This window comes from Lynx rufus, unplaced genomic scaffold (assembly GCF_022079265.1).
Source record: "Lynx rufus isolate CCGP_SWC_20201006 ecotype Redwood Valley unplaced genomic scaffold, mLynRuf1.p SCAF_1, whole genome shotgun sequence".
In the NCBI taxonomy this organism is placed as follows: Eukaryota; Metazoa; Chordata; class Mammalia; order Carnivora; family Felidae; genus Lynx; species Lynx rufus.
The window spans coordinates 79,322,078-79,339,370 of record NW_025814823.1 but is presented as its reverse complement, the minus strand read 5'-3'; the positions used below and the strand labels follow the sequence as shown (position 1 = coordinate 79,339,370).

Below are 17,293 nucleotides of genomic sequence, written 5' to 3'. Positions count from 1 at the left end.
AGATTGAAGATGCTTAGAATAATGCCCAGCACCTAACAGACACTGAGTAAGGGCCAGCTCCTATGGTCATCATCTTCTTACTTGCTACACAACCGGAAATTAACCATGAGTGACCGGCCGGCTTCTGTGGAGTGTGGGCCAGGCTTCGGCAGCACCAGACGACCTGGGGTGCTTTACTGAGAATGCAGACAACGCATTTGCCCGCCCCACCCCGTAACTACTGAATTCGATTCTTTGGGGGTGAGACCTGGAAAGCTTTGGTCTTCATAAACTAAAATTAGAAGTCCACAGTTGGAGTATTAAAGTCTCATTTGATTTTATGGCTGTGTGTGTGTGTGTGTGTGTGTGTGTGCACGCATGTTCACACAAATGCTTGTTAATAGTTCGTTTGCAAATATGGATGTAAGGGTTATGAAAAGTGAATTTCTGTTAACAATTTTGTTTAAAAAAAAGAATTTTGTTAACAATTGTTTAGTCTTAAGATTTATGGAGAAAATACCTGTGACTCCATCAAGATGCGGTCAGGGAGAAATATTTCACGGTCAAAGGACACCTCTAGGGCAAGTCCTGGTGTCCTAACAGTAGCTTAAGTGTTAAACCCTGCATTCTCAAACTTGACTCTTATCTGAGCTACTGTGCAGTGATCTAGGGACTTATGTCATTTTTAGGTTCCGTTAGGAGATAAGAATGATCGTAGACAGAATACTTGCCCTTTGAGGGTTTGCTAAGGCATGTCGGTGGCTTTTAAGTTGCCATTTGGCTCAGGACACAAGTTATTTGGCTCTATTCTCACTGAAAGCCAAGGACCTACATATTTAATCTATGAGAAAAAATGAACGAGAAGCTTGTTCATCAAGAAAATATTTGCCTCTGTGTGTGTGTACATATCCACTGTATTCCAATCCTTCCAGTGTGATTTTGCCTAGTGTCAGAGGAAACTTAATGCTTAGTACGGGACCTTGGACATAAAAGATGTCCAGACTAGCTGCATACATGAGTGAATGTAGCATCAATTTACAACCAGCTACAAATTGGAAAAAGGAAAAACAAAAAACAAAAACAAACGGGGCCTCCCCGAGCCGTGATATATTGTGACCTTGTTATAACATTTTTTTTCAGTGGGAGGAGTCCATAACCTTTGCCGTTAACCCATCTTACCCATTGGTCTGCACCCCACATGTGTAATGTCACTTAAGGTCCTTCCCGACCCCTCCCCATCTCCAGCAAGGGTCAGCCCCCTTGCTTCGCGCTCCACACCATCTGCTGTTTTTGCTGTTACTCTATCTCATAATCTGTTTGTCCATTTATCTCCCCCACTGGTCTCTGTGGCCCTCTGGGGGAGCCAGATCACGGAATATACTGAATTACTATGTGTTGAATGGACAAATGTGTCCATAAGTTGTGAAATCCGCAATCCCGTTCTTCTATATCCAGTGACATATTCTCAGGATGGCGTTCACGGAAGACCTGATTTCTGTCAAATTTCATGGAACAGCAAAACAGAATCAGGGGGCTTCTGTGAAAAATACACTGACAGTCCGAATTCAACAAATCCCAAGGGTAAAATTTGAACCTGGCCAAATTGTGCTTATTTTGATTTATCAATAAGAATCAAATTGTTCACTGAGTACGTATTCAGTGCCTAATGTGTGCCAAGGGCTATTCTAGAATAAAGATGTAAACCAGATAGTGAAAAAAGAAAATTGATAAAATGTTACTTCCAAGTTAAGTCAAAGATGAACTCTTATATCTATGCATATAAGTTGCCTTATTGAGAATGGAGTTAGGCAGGATTTGCTTTTAAAAATTATGGATTCCTCAAGGTATTATTTCTAAGGAATGGGCTGCTGTTTTCCTTCCTAGTTACTGTTTGCAAAGAACAACCCCAGGCTTTTAACAAATAGCACAGTTGAACAATGCAGGCAGGTAGGACTACCACACCCCCTCACCCCCCACCCCCCGTGCAGTTGAAAATCTGTATATAACTTTTGACTGTCCCTAAACTTTACTCCTAAATAGCATACTGTTGCAGCCGCCTTACCGATAACATAAACATTCGACTAACACATATTTTGCAAATGTCTTAGGCGTACTGTAGTCTTACAATAAAGCAAGCTAGCGAAAAGGAAACATTACTAAGCAGTTTGAATTTTATACCAATGTTAATCTTATCCTCTTGTTATAAAATAATCTGAGAATTCAGCCTAATGGTTTTCCTTCACCTAAAGTAAGCTAATAAAATTTTTCTCTATTATGACTACTTAAAAGACAAGTGAAAAAAAAAACGTTAGTAAGAAAATCAGAAGGAAGAGAAAATACATTTTCATTTTCAGGATTGTACTGTACGGAAAAACAATTCCACGCATAAGTGGGCCCACGCAGCTCCAAACTGCGTTGTTTCAAGGTCAACTAGACTTGCAAATAGTTGGCTCGAGCTTGCTAATAGCTTGTGCACAGGTGTCAACATTTGCTGGGCTTATCAAACTGCTTCATGCTTTCCAGGCACAAAGGTGGTGAAAAAAGTGAGCCCTCTCCAGTGCCTCCCTGTATACTGGCTGTGGTGACTGGGGGCAAACCTATAGGAGAGGCATGTGTTAATAAGAACAGGCCTGGGCACAAGCTTGAATGTAACCTGATCATTGGTTTCTCTAAAATTCTTGGCTCTCATTTTCCAGCAGTTCCCCTTTACCAAAGGACCCTCTGAGCTGACTTGTTGAGTTTTTGGTAGGCCAAAAGGAATGACTCGGGTAAGAACGTGACTAGTTGTGGTCCTTTTCTTGTGAAACCAAGGTTCACAGAGCGTTTTATATAGCAATCCAAGTTCCTTCCTGTCTTCTGCAGAAAGATGATTTTGTGACATATTACTAGGTGCAAAAGAACCCAGCGTTGTCCTCATGGTACACACACGAGGCCCGTGGAATCAATGCTGTCTGACAGAAGTTTCTATGATGATGGGAGAATCCACACCCTTGCAGTGTGACTCATGACTGAGGAACTGAGTTTGAAATTTCACTGAGTTTAAATGGAAAGAGCCACAAAGAGCTAGGGGCGTCTGGACTGGCCATTTCCAGCTCCTGTCACAAATGCATAAACGGGGCCAGAACCCCTGTGCGCGGCAGGTTTATCTCTGGAGGGTGTGGCCACCATTACAGTTACGGACTGGAGACCCTGGTGCCTGGGCCCCGCACTGGCCCCCGACTCCTGATCCTACAAAAACCAGCCGGCACACCTGGCCAATCCAATCAGCAGGTTCGATGAAAGGAGTTCATCTTCAACCGCAGGAGATGAGCGGTGGTCATAAAGTCCACATTAAGAATCTTGTAAGAGGGGACAAATAATGTGACAGCCATCAAAACACTGCCTTAGGGGGTGGCCTCCAAAATGCCAGTTCATGGGGATGTGATCAGCAGGGGAGACCCCGACAAGTGCCTTAGTCACATGCCCGCTGGAATTGGGATCCAAGGACTTAACGTTTTACATAAAAATCCTGCAATCTCTTAAGTGAGACTTAAGAGCCTGGTGACTCCCACAGGAGTAGGAATTTCAGAGGCTGACCGTGTGGCCTTTCTCTTTCCTTTTCATTAATCTTTTATTCTGTCATCTTCTTTTTTATATATTTTTCTCTCCTATGGTTCTTGAGTAACCAATTTTTAATAGACATTTTTTTACTCCATCCCCAACATTTTCTCACCCTTCATGGCGATGTGCCTGGTGGGCACCTGACGACTCCAGACCCTGAAGCGCAGAGCAGTGGTTTGTAATGTGCACGCACAGAACTTTCTAGAGGTTACAGACTACTCTGCAGCTGACTTACTCAGAGTCACAGAACCTGTGTGCAGTGTTGGAATCTGGGCAGGGAGCCGTCTCACATACACGGCAGCGTTCAACCTCGTTTCACGTTGCTTCGAACTTCTGATGCTATCCTAGTCTATTTCCCTTTCTCCTTGTCTCGTTAGTGTTAGCTTGTTGGGCGCTAATCTTCCTCTTCCAATAAAGCCAAAGGGATCCTTCTTCTCATCTCAGCACACCTGTTTCAGCTCCACCCTGTAAATCCTGCGCAGAGGTCCCCAAGTAAGGACGGAAACGGGATGTGTTCCCCTTTTCCAGGGAATGCGTTCACGATGTGCTCAGTCTACGGCCACTTCCGGCCCGTGGGCTACATCAGAGGCCAGTGGCCCTTCACCTCCTGTTCTAACACCGTGTCTGCGCTCACATCTGCATCCACCGAAGCCTGACCTCCCGAGGCCCTCTGGAGCGCTATTTTCACCTTTTGTGGCTGTTCTTGCCGCACGGACGTGAGAAACACACCTGCACTCCTCTCCCCAGACTTAGGAATTTCTCCCACATCCCTGACGCCTACGTAGGATCATGGCATGACTCATACAGTACAATAGTAATGGGATTAGGCTTTAATAAAAATTCTCTTAAAGACCTATTCTTTCTTAAAGCGACCAAAAAAAAAAAAAAAGGCATCTGGGAAGATAACTGGGGCCTTCTCACTGCTCGTGGCCGCCGACCCACGGTCTTCCCACCATGGCGTCACCCACCTGCTCCCACACATGAGCGTGTGGTTTTGCTGTGCCTTTGAATCCTGGGCTCATTTGTTAACAGAAGGAATTGTGATCCATCCTGTGTTCAGGTGATACTTCTTAGTGAAATCTAACTCGCTATTTCATGCAGAATCTCACACCACACCCCACCCCACCCCGGCACTATCACCTCTTACCCTGTTTATTTTTCTCTGCAGCGGTGATCTGCTAACAGACTTTATCTATTTACTTGTTTATTGCGCTGAGCATGTGTCTTCCCATGCTAGAACGTAAACCCCACAAGGAAAGATAATTGTTTGTTTCCTTTATTACGTATCCCCACGGGCCTACGACGGGCCTAACTTTCGGTAGGTGATACATAAACTCTGCAGAATTAGTGCCTGTTCTGTCAAGGGGTGCTCCCTCGATGCTTCACTATCGTAAAAATTAATCATCAGGCAACACTAAGCCCATGAACTAGTCGGCGAGAGATTGCACTGAGAAAAGACGGTGGCTTCCTCCTTTCTTTGCATAAATATTTCTAGGCCACCAACGTAGAAACTTCCCTCAGCTAGACACCCCAAGTTCTGCCTACTGAATTCTGCCGTGGTGGGATTCTCCTCTGCCTGAATGTTTCACTTTCCACATGATAAAACAGACTTAATTTTTGATTAGATTGTGGTCATAGGGAAGCCTGATGAATTTTTTGAGGATTGTGGTCAGTGAACATCTACGCAGACTAGGACAGACACTCCGGTCAGAGCCCCGACGTCGAGGATGCTGACGTGGGGCCGGGAAGTGAGGAAATGATATCTAAGTGGCTTTTCCCTAAGACGCTTAGAGAACTGAATACATATTATGTATATTTAATGATGAAGAAGCTGCTGGCAAGCCAACAGCTGGACGGATTTCTATTAAAAATATATTAGGGCAATGATACTGCTGTGGGCACTCAGACACCGGAAGGCAGAACATCGGGGCCCCAAACAGGCACTCCCCTCCTCTTCTCCACTGACCTTCACTGGCCGACTCCCTTGCTGCTGCCCATAGGCAGGCGCTCACGGCCTCGTAGGAGGCGCTCAGCCGCGTGGTGGGGTCCCTCTTTGGCTTGGGTGGAGGCTGTTTCCGCGGCGACGGGAGGCCACTGCTGTCATCCAGGCTGGACACCGAGTGCAGGGAAGGAGACCGGGTGGACGGGCCAGCCAGAGACTGGATCAGGCCATCCACCGCCATGGGTACCGGGATGGAGGTGTACTGGAAATGCCTGGGTCCACCCTTGTCTTCGGCTCTTGGGGGAACAACACACAAACAGCACCCCACCAGAGGGGCCCAGATGCATTATTCAGGTGGTAACAATGAACCCGCTCAAGCAGACACAATCACACCGCGGCCGGAGGATTCATGGGTAGCACTCTGATTAACCCGGCATCCAGAGAGGGCGGCCCAGCCTTCCGGCCCCAGCTCTATGATGAATGAGCACGGGGGAGATGCATCACGGTGACTTTTTCAAAATCTCACACAAACGCAACCCTTCTGAAGGAGCGCCCCGTTTTCTATCAGGCACTCCCTGAATGAATTTTTCACACTCTGATTATTAAGCAAGTCAGAAAACCAGAATTTCAATCTGAATGATAATTTCGGGGATGATAATATCCATCTTAATAGAGAGTTACTGATGCATCAAATGCAAGGAGTTCATCGTCTCCCGTTGGCAAAGGGCAGATACTTGACTTAAAACTGTCAAAAGTTTACATTCCTCTCGCGCGCCCTCTCTCCCCTTCCTTCTTCTCCCCTCACGTAAACTCCGTGAACAAATCATTTCATTATGCGCAGAATTATTATTTTTGTTCTGTTACTTCATCTGGTTGTCCAATGCCAAGCGAACCGCCACTGGGATCCAGTGACTCAATAGAAAAAAAAAATTCCTTCTTCCCTTAATTTTACATCAGGCGAATGAACACGTAATCAAATTGGGAAATTGGGGTGGCGGTTTAGTGCCTGCCGTGAAAATAATAAATATTATTCTGGGAGTCAGATGAAATGAATAGTTATCTGGTCTAAAAAAAAAAAAATTCCTTCTGGCTTCACATGTCAATGTAATCATGTACTAGTGAGATGTCAATGCATTCATTTTACAAGGAGTCTCCGAGCATTTGTTCTTGTAATTATATCTTTGTGTGGCAGAGCACCAGCCGGGCTGGGATCTACCACAAGGCACAGCCAGACACCCATGTAGAAAATGAACTAGCTGAAGATGAAAGCTAGCACTCAGTGGCACTCAGTGAATAATTTGTTTTCCCTGTAATGTTTAATTACAGTTTTCCGTACAAAGGGAATTTTTTTCAGTATTTAATCACTGAGATATTTGAAGCTAATTAGCGAGAGACACATCACCATTTCATCTTTAATAAAAAATCATTTGACATAGGCATTGAAGACGAAGGGGAGTCGTTTTCGATGGGAAACAACCAGATAGCGCCAAGTTCCTGCGGAAAAACAAACATCTGCCCGACGGCGAGTTAGGACCCAGGTCCCTGCCCTCCCAGGGAGGGCGACTGAGGGCCACGGGTGTCCTCGTCATTCACAGACAGGCAAGAGTGACAAACTGGAGGAGGACCAGGTTGCCTGCACATTTCTATTTCGAGCTCAGCATCTGAAGTGAACTTTAAAATCAAAAGCTTTCCCCCAAACCTTCCGTATTGGCGAAGAAAATGTGACAGATTACTAAGGGCAATATAATACATACAACCATTGATTTCACTACTTTTCTGCTTTCAGAAAACAGAATATACCATTATGCCCATTTGGGGGGTCAGATTTCCAGAAGTTTCTACGAGTCACCCTTATATACATAAGACTTGTATAGGGGCACCTGGGTGGCTCTGTCGGTTAAGCGTCCGACTTCAGCTCAGGTCATGATCTCACAGTCTCGAAGTCCATGAGTTCAAGCCCTGCATCAGGCTCTGTGCTGACAGCTCAGGGCCTGGAACCTGCTTCGGATTCTGTGTCTCCGTCTCTCTCTGCCCCTCCCCCACTCACGCTGTGTTTCTCTCTGCCTCTCAAAAATGAGTAAATGTTAAAAAGAAATTAAAAAAAATGGACTTATATAAAGATGTCAAGCACCAAGTTATATATTTTTGCTAAGACAGAAACGTTAGCTGCCTTAAAACTTTGGCCTTGAGATGGTAAGTGATACAAGCATCATAGGGGAGGCGGTGATTACTTCCTCTGGCAAAACTAACACATATAGCACCTACTGCAAGAAAAGAAACCACAAGAGGGGACCCTTTTAGATCGCGAGGAGGTTTCAGATAGCAAACTGTGCGTGTATCCACTCTTCTTCCCGTAACCGCTGTCATGTTTGACTGAACTTTGCATTAAGGGCTATCGGAATTTTCTTGGCTCCACGGATCAATTACAAAGGTAATTAAAGTTGCATTCTATCTGCCTTTACCTTTTGGCTCCTTCCTCTGGCTTGTTTCTGGCTTCCGCCTTCTCTTGATGGTGAGCAGCCTTCATTTCGTTCCGGAGCCGGTCATTTTCACGTGCAATGTCGGAAGCGTTCTGAATGACCAGGGCATCGTAGGTCTTCAACCCCATGTCCTCTGTGATCTGCAGGAAGCTGTTGATGGACGTGACCTCTCGCTGTCTGATGCTCCTTTTCTGAAGCAAGTGCTGGCGTGCTAGAAATCCTCTTATAACTTCCATAAAAGAACACAATCAGGGGTCAGCCAGAAGAGCAGAAGTGAAACCCCAGACGTGCAACAAACAAAAGTCACAACACATTTATGTTTGAGCAGCTAGAAAATAAGACCCGTTTGACTCAGAATAAGAGTTCACAAAACATTCTAATCTCGTATTTGGAAAGATATCGAAACCCAGCAATGATAACACTAGACGCAAATTCCTTAATTCGAGTCCTGACACGTCCACACTTCTTTCCCTAACACAGGCTGGACGTGATGGACTGGACTAAAGTCAGAGGGCAGGAAGTAGGTTCAAACCCCAGAGAATTCTGCAGTGGGGCTCCAACTGGACCATTTTAGGACCATTATATCAGAAACGTCTGAGGCTTATGGAAGTAGTCTTCTGACATATCATGTGATGTGTTAACCAGGCCATGATTAAACTCCTGGAAAAGCTAACACTGCATTTAAGACATTGGTTTTCCCTTGAAATTATAGATCTTAGAATTCAAGCAGCTCCTTCTAACCGTAGAAACTTAGAATTGGAAGGGACAGCGTCCTAAGGTCACAGGGCCCACACGGGAATCCCTGCACCTGTCCACAGCATCCAGGGGAAGGGGTCATCTAAATCCTCCCAAGCACACGGGCTCCCTCTCTCACGTAAATGCAGAGTCTGCATTTAAGACTCTGGAAAGATGGGGCGCCTGGGTGGCGCAGTCGGTTAAGCGTCCGACTTCAGCCAGGTCACGATCTCGCGGTCCGTGAGTTCGAGCCCCGCGTCGGGCTCTGGGCTGATGGCTCAGAGCCTGGAGCCTGTTTCCGATTCTGTGTCTCCCTCTCTCTCTGCCCCTCCCCCGTTCATGCTCTGTCTCTCTCTGTCCCAAAAATAAATAAACGTTGAAAAAAAAAAAAAAGACTCTGGAAAGAGGTTGTGTAGAAATTTAGGATGTCCTTTCTGCTTTCCGGGGATATGGAGCTAGAAAAATGTGTGAGAACCGGGAGGAATAAGTGGGTGAACATACTTTGAAGTCGTCAGCCTGTCACTAACTAATGGTAAGACTTGCAAATAAAGGTAGTCATGCCCACCATTTTAAAGGTACTTTCATGCGTTAGTCCTTCCATCGTCAAATGCCAAACCCCGGTGATAATTAATACGCCATTAGGTCCATTTTGCAACCAAAGAAAGAGCTTAGTGAAGTCAAGAAAACTTCTCTGGGCAAACACGACCAATGAACGGGAGAGCCAGGGTTCAGCTCTCTGTGCTTACATGACAAACTCACTCCTCTCCCTTTGACCATACAGACGCTGCCTTAGCTCTCCAGAGAGCAGAGCCCCAACGGAGGAGTCATAGCGAAGCATGTTTGTGATTCATGTGAGAAGGTGCGTTCTAGCAATGGGCACAGGGTGTAAATGGAGAAGGGCGTCTCGTGAGAGAGGGAGCCCGTGTGCTTGGGAGGATTTAGATGACCCCTTCCCCTGGATGCTGTGGACCGGTGCAGGGATTCCCGTGTGGGCCCTGTGACCTTAGGACGCTGTCCCTTCCAATTCTAAGTTTCTACGGTTAGAAGGAGCTGCTTGAATTCTAAGATCTATAATTTCAAGGGAAAACCAATGTATGTAACAAAGATGCTTTATTTTTCTCTATAGTGCATGTCGGGAGTGGGGAAGGCCGTAAAACATGAAGTGTTTTAAAGTATTCCCTGGCCATAGAAGAATAAATGTGTGGGTTTTTTATGATACTCATTTTGATGCCTTTACTTGATTAGAAGGTGGAAGGAAAGCTGGACACGACTTTCCACAATTATAGCTGCAGAGGCAAATAATGAGCAGACATCCAAAGTGCTTAAGGTAGGGCTCCTGGGTGGCTCAGTCGGTTAAGCGTCCGACTTCAGCTCAGGTCATGATCTCACAGTCTGTGAGTTTGAGCCCTGCATCGGGCTCTGCACCGACAGTTCGGAGCCTGGAGCCTGCTTCTGATTCCGTGTCTCCCACTCTCTCTGCTTTTCCCCTGCTTGCACTCTGTCTCTTTCTCTCAAAAAATAAATAAACATTAAAGAAAAGTAAAATGCTTAAGGCTTTTTTTTTCTCCCCCAAATGGCAATACTAAATGTTTACCTACTCTGGAATGCAGTTGTATTAAGTGCAAAACAGTCATGCTGAACTAATCTAAAGGGGAAAAATATTAAGCCATAAAAGGTACTATCAGACTTTCAGGATTATAAAATGCACAAGTGTTAACCACGCGACGGGCACGTTGAGAGAGAGAAGGACAAGAATTCAAACTGGTCAGTTTGCTTGCTCATTCCTGTTCCATTAAAACAATTTGAGACATTGACTTTAGAAGGGTGAAGGTGAGGGTATATTCCAGATGTTTAATCTTGTGGAATAAAGGGAAGAATTAATGCGGCTCAGCTAGACTTCTTCTGCCCCAGGGAACAGCAGCACTATTCTCTGCACGCACATTCACCGGGGGTCTATCACTCTGCCTCCGGGGGACACCATGTTCTCACACTTCATACTGGCGGCCTTGAAAAACCCTTTAAACATGATATAACAGTTGCTCAAAATTGGTGTCTTTAATAAGAGGCAACTAGGAAAAATGAATTTGCCACAAATCAATATTGGTCCTCATGCTGACAATTTAAAAGACTGCTTTTATACACTTAACAGCATGGAGATCTTCACAGACAGCTTTCCTCCAGGACAGAAGGAACACAGAGGGTCCAAAAGAAGCTTCCATGAGGAATAATTTAATATTAAAATGATTAACGTTACAGCTTTCTCCCCAACGGCACCCCCCCCCCGCAACATTTACAAAAGAAAAATGAGAACGCTTGAAAAACTGGAAATAACTCTAAATTACATACATTTTGAGTAAATTTCACACTAGCAAAAAGTATGGAAGGGGCTGTTCCAAGAGATGTAAAAGTAAAAATCAATAATTAATGCTTTGCATTTAAGAGCCTGTAATTTTAAAGCTGCTTTTATATCCATTATTTCATTTTATGTAATCTGGAATTACAGTTTTTATCTTGGTGCCATTTTTTTTAAAGACCTGTCTCAATTTTGATCCTTAAAGGTGAAGGAGTGTCTAGATTTCTGCTTGTTTCTTCAGTTTTGGGTCACGGGGGTCAGCTTAATCTTTGCCGTTAAATACAGGGGGCCTTTCTAGTGAGCATCCCTGATGGAGGAAGATGCGTGTTCTTCTAATTGTGATGTAGGAAACTTTCCAGGAGAATCTGAGACCCTGCTCTATGGACGAATACCATGCCAGCATAGGGACCTCCAATGACTCCACAGCTCAGGTATTAGGGCACTGGTCTGGTCCATGGGGCCTCCCAGCCCGGTTCTAGCTGAGGCTGCAAATGCCGATTCCGATTCTCGAGGTGGTGGGAGCCCTAGCCTCTGCATTTCTAACCGGCTCGCAGGTGAGGCTGACGCGGCAGGGGCTCAGATCGCCCGGCAGGTGGCCATGTGAGGCTCACTGGCCTGGGGCCCCGGCCTTTCCCTACCCGGATGGGGGATGACCAGACTGTCATAACCCAGAGAGGAGCCAGACTTGCCCAGAGCTGGGGGGAGGGTCTGCCTCCGTCACCTGGGGCTCCCCACGCCGCCCGGCTGACCTCCAGGCTGGTGAGAGTGGCTTCGGGAGACCACGCAGAGAACCAGCCACTCGACCCTGCAGTTTGGAGGACACGGGGGCCGTGGGCCTGAGGTGGGTGCTGGCAGGCACTGACTGCCTGATGGCTCTGCTGGGAGGGGACGTACCTGTCGGGGTCCCAGCCTGTGTTTCTCAAGCACCAGCCTGCTTGTCAAGAAAGAGATGCCTGCTTGGAGTCGTCTAGAGAGGCTTGTTTTAAAGCACTGTCTGGGGGCGCCTGGGTGGCGCAGTCGGTTAAGCGTCCGACTTCAGCCAGGTCACGATCTCGCGGTCCGTGAGTTCGAGCCCCGCGTCAGGCTCTGGGCGGATGGCTCGGAGCCTGGAGCCTGTTTCCGATTCTGTGTCTCCCTCTCTCTCTGCCCCTCCCCCGTTCATGCTCTGTCTCTCTCTGTCCCCAAAATAAATAAAAACGTTGGAAAGAAAAAAAAAAATTTTAAAAAAAAGCACTGTCTGTGGTGACTGGGGCTGAGGGAGAATTACAAGTGACTGTCCCGAGGGGAGCTCATGTCACTTCTCAGGGAGGCAGTGCACAGGAGTGCTGAGGTGCTCCCCTGGGCTCCAACAGCCTTTCAACGCCTGCAGCCCTTCCAGAGAGACCCTGTGCCGGACCGCACAGATGCCGCTCGGACAGAAGAGCAGCCCCGTCCCCTCACTTCTCCCTCTCTGTTGCCAGCCCCAAGGGTCCACACACACCTGCCCGGACAGGTTGAGAGCCATGCCCACACCCCACCTGCGGGGCCTGAGCTGGCCAAGAGGGATGGTTTCACCTGGAAGGGAATTCTGAGCTTCGAACGTTACTTGGGCTCGACCTGCCAAACTCTGATAGTTCAGGGCACCAGCGTGTGGCAGGGCTTTTTCTCATCAGAAAATGATGGGACCCCTTGGAGATTTCAAGCAGGGGCTCCATGGACAGAGGCTCGGACAGAATAAAACCAGTTTCGGACTGAGTTATGCTTGTGCTGGACATTTCCAAAGATAGCAGACAGCCAAGCTCACGTCAGCAGGTCCACCAAAAGCTAGCATGTCATTTCTCCTTCTTCAGCCTTTCTTTAAATATTTATTCATGATATATAGTATAATATAATCATTAAGCAAATTAAAAACTAGTATCTAGTAAGTACATATGCTTTATGGGAAGCATAGTGAAGATTTTTCCAATGTACCCATTTTCAATGGTCACTTGGGTTTTTATAGGAAAAAAAAATCTTTTAAGTTTTTAAAATTAAGTTTATTTATTTGTTTTGAGGGAGAGGGAGAGAGGGCGAGCACAAGAGGGGGGCAGAGAGCAGGAGAGACAGAATTCCAAGCAGACTCTGAACCGTCAGCGCAGAGCTTGAACTCACGAACTCATGAGATCACGACCTGGGCCGAGATCAAAAGTTGGACGCTCAACCCAGTAGGCCACCCAAGCGCCCCTATAGGTACAAAATTCTACATGGAATCTCCCCTAAAGCTAAAACGATGCTGTCTGCCATCAAAGGTAACACTCCAATATCCTTGTCACTTCCTAAAGGAAGCTAAGTGTCAGGAATTTCACCAAGGCATATGTAGAATTATGTAAAATGTGGTTTGGTGAATTTGTCTGTTCTGGTCCTCCAAACTCCAGAAGCATATACCAGTGGTGCTGACGGAAATGAGCTAGGACTCTGCCTCATATCTGCGCCTAAGTGCCACACGGGGGATCCCAGTGTGGATTCAAAGGTACATCTTCCTGTCCTGTGCTTTTTGAACAGATCAACAAGCATGAATATTTGCCAGGGGGCGGACATGTAAATTGCAAGAAATGAACACTCTCTCTTCCAAATTCCGATAGAGGTGAAAATTTGCTGTAAGATTTCAGATGAAATGACCACCAAATAAAATATGTGCAGTGCATACAAGTGCTGGTAGAGAGCTGCCTGAGCCTGACTGTTTGCCCGGCTCCTCGAAACTGCCCACGCACAGTGTCACGGAAGGGGCCCGCTACCGTGTGGATCCCACCGACGTTTAACTCGAGGCGCACTAAGTGATTTTGTATCTCACGACTCAAAGACATTCAGAAAGGTTAGTGTGTAATTGTTACCTTTTTGGCAGGTTATAATTTTCCTCTGCAGCTGTAGGCACAAATCATTGAGCTGGCCGGCGTGCCAGTATTTTAGAAACACTTTTCGGACTCCCATCTGAAACACAAACAGCAGGGAGACATTAAACAGCATGAAGATGCCAAAAATAATGATGGAAAACAGTCAGGCAAGAGATTTTACCAGGAGAGGATTAGAAGGAACAAAGCTAACAAAATTAATGCCAGTACATCTTCCTTAATTTTTTTTTTAATGCGATTGCATTCACTCACAATCCCAAAGGTTTTATTCTAATAAGTGTGTTTGCTGTGTGCACACAGGGTCGCTAATGTTTCCCAATGGCCGCACACTGGAGTTGGGACGGCTGCCCCACGCGGTGCCTGTGAGAAACACTGGCCTCGGTTCCAGCAGGAGAGAAGACCGTTCCTGTCAATGGTCGATGAACGCTCAGATCACAGAGTCAGAGCCTTGTCCTCCCTTTACGATTATTTTCCTTTTTCAACTCAAAGCAGGTTGAGTCCGTGAAAAAGGAAAACAATGAAACAAAAAGACCAAAACAAAACAAAACAAACCCAAAAACAAACAAAAAAACCCAAAACCCCGTAACACTGACATACAGAATTGTTGCCACTCTTTGTTTCCACCACCCCCTATGTGATTATAAAGTGGATGTGTAGATGACCACGGTTGTAGAGATGTAGCACAAAGGCAAAAGTCTCCACAAAGCCATCGATTGGCAAGGATCTTCTAGGTGATCGTGTGAACAGTAACACAACGAACACTTCTCGCCAGAGCTTTGAAAAAGCGTGTCACCAAATCGGCTTCTACAAAAGCCTTAGCGGTCTGCAAGCTGGTCTGGATGCGCTGCGATGGAGGAAGGCAGCTGTCAGAGAAAAGTCTTTAAAACCACAGAACAATCAACCACATCCATCCATTTTTAAAGACATCTTCTTGTGTGTTGTGCGTGTTTTCTACAAATTCGCAGAATTGCGGTAGGTGTGAGGAATCCCTTCACGACGTAAATTCCCACAGCCTCTTAGGGAAAGCAGGCGTGAATAATTGCAGAAGAGCCCAGTAAGGGCTAACATGAAACGCTGCAGAAGCTTGGAGGGGATCTTCTGCTAGATTAAGACAAAAACACCGCTTAGGCAAACCTTATGATATGTTCATAATCACATTCTCAGCACTGGAGACAAATACCGGCGCGATGAGAAGACTAACACGTGTGCTCCCAAGCATGAGCTGGGGACATTAAAATGCTAACACCCTCCAGCCCCAGCATACATCACAATGACACCCGAGGCTTGCACGTATGCACACACCATTAGGTACTGGAAGGGTTTATAGGTCAGACTTGTCTCCAGAACGCTTGGCCAGAGGTGGTTTGCGAAGCTTTTCATATGGAAACGGAGTTATTCCAAACAAATGTTGTCACCCGTCCCCCCATCCTTCCATCTAGCTGTCCCCTTCGCCATGATCTGGTGTCTTAATGAAACACGCAGTTGTGCAAGAGATTGGGGCCTGAATCTTGCATTGTGGCGGTCAGGGGGGTTATCAGATCAATGGGGAAAGTTCTCAACTACTGTCCGGTTTCAAAGGCTTCTGGTTGACTGGGTGCTATTCTTTGTTTAGTTTTCTTTTAGTTGGTTGAAATCTGAGACAGTCACCTGGGTGGGGAGCTACAGAGAGTTGTTACTTCCCCCCTCCCCCCCCATTGTATTGCCATTCTCTCTCCCTAGTTATTTTCCATAATTCATCATCTTTTTTTTTCCCCCTTCCCAACTGCTGACTTATTTTGGCAGTCAAGAGGAAAAGCAGTTGGTACTGTCTGTGGGCACTGCGGAACAAATCTGTGAGACAGGCACTGGGAAGGAGGGAGTATGGCAGCTTTCCGTTCAGCGCTGACTGCGGTATGCAACTCATTGTGGGAAACTTCATCCCAAAGGCAAAATTCATGCAAATCTGGGTCCCCGAATGAAACTCCAAAAGACTGATAGCCTGCAACACTACGCAATTGGGGGGTGGGGAGTCAGTAATGATCACTGGGGGAACTAATTTATGGTGGGGGGGGTTCAACATGGGCAAAAGACCTATGGAATGGAATTAAGAGAACTGGATTCCACTCTCTTAAATAAAAGGAGACCCTGGCTGGACAGGAAGGGAGTTGGGTGGGATGACAAAGATCTCTTATAGTGACATTTCTAACAGCCATTCAAAACACCAAAGGAGGTTTATTTTAAGATTTCTGCTAGATTGGAGGGGGGGGTGGGCAAAGGAGGATGGTCTCCTCAAGGGGCTCACAGCAAAGCTTTTGGGGAAGATCAGAAGAAGAAAAAATGACAGAGTTGTGTCCCAAGGACACCAAAGAGGAAGAAGTGATCAAGATGGCATTAGGTGGGATTCAATGAGAACCAAGTTATCTAAGCCATGTAGTCCTGAAGGATGGGCAGGTACTCTCCAGGGTGTCTAGGGATAGTGGGAGAAGATGAATGTGGGACAGAAAAACCAGCTGTTCCTTTCCTGTGAACAGCAAGCATCAGAAAACTATCTTGGGGTACAGCTGCATTTATGGTGATAAGGGAAGAGGCCATGCATTGTAAACAGTGGCCACCTCATGAAGAGTCTTCCAGGGACAATTGGACATTTTCCTAGGAACAGTGAGGATGCATTGAGAGATTTACAGAGGTTCCTAGCTAAATTTCATAAAAATAGATTTTTTAAATTTTTTAAAAATGTTTTTATTTATTTTTGAGACAGAGAGAGACAGAGCATGAGCAGGGGAGGGACAGAGAGAGAGAGGGAGACACAGAATCCGAAGCAGGCTCCAGGCTCTGAGCTGTTAGCACAGAGCCAGACGCGGGGCTCGAACTCATGGACTGTGAGATCATGACCTGAGTTGAAGTTGGATGCTTAGCCGACTGAGCCACCCAGGTGCCCCTCATAAAAATAATTTTTCAGATTGTATTAGAAATGTATAAAGTTCCTTCTTAAAACTGTCTGGAGAATGGGTTGTCAGACTTGGCTTTGGGAGGTCCCTGGTGAAGTGGGCAATATAAGGTCATCAACAATTTGGATTTGTTGTGGGTCTGTTGGCCAACTCTTACTTATCCTTCACGACTGAAATCAAACCCCACCTCCATTTTGATATCCATGCATCCACTTCTAGTAGGGCTTTGATAACTTCCATTTGCATTCCCATAATATCCTACAGATGATTCTTTGTTTCTGTTATTATATTGCATTGCATATTTGCCATTATGCACATATATTTAATCTCCTGAAGAATATGAAGATATATTCTTGAACTTCACAAGTGGTAAGGATGTGGGGAGGGTTAGATTCAGATTAGAAACAGAA

The 17,293-nt window shown here is 46.0% G+C and overlaps 1 protein-coding gene across 1 annotated transcript in view; it reads right to left on the bottom strand.

Moving 5' to 3' along the window:
- MYO16 (myosin XVI) overlaps positions 1-17,293 on the bottom strand; it is a 467,181-nt gene that overhangs the window by 70,448 nt on the left and 379,440 nt on the right. The window contains exons 29-31 of the mRNA XM_047086088.1: positions 13,939-14,035; positions 7,984-8,230; positions 5,546-5,817 (exon numbers count right to left, since the gene is read on the bottom strand). Coding sequence (XP_046942044.1) covers positions 5,546-5,817; positions 7,984-8,230; positions 13,939-14,035 — 616 coding nt within the window. The remainder of the gene's footprint in view (positions 1-5,545; positions 5,818-7,983; positions 8,231-13,938; positions 14,036-17,293) is intronic.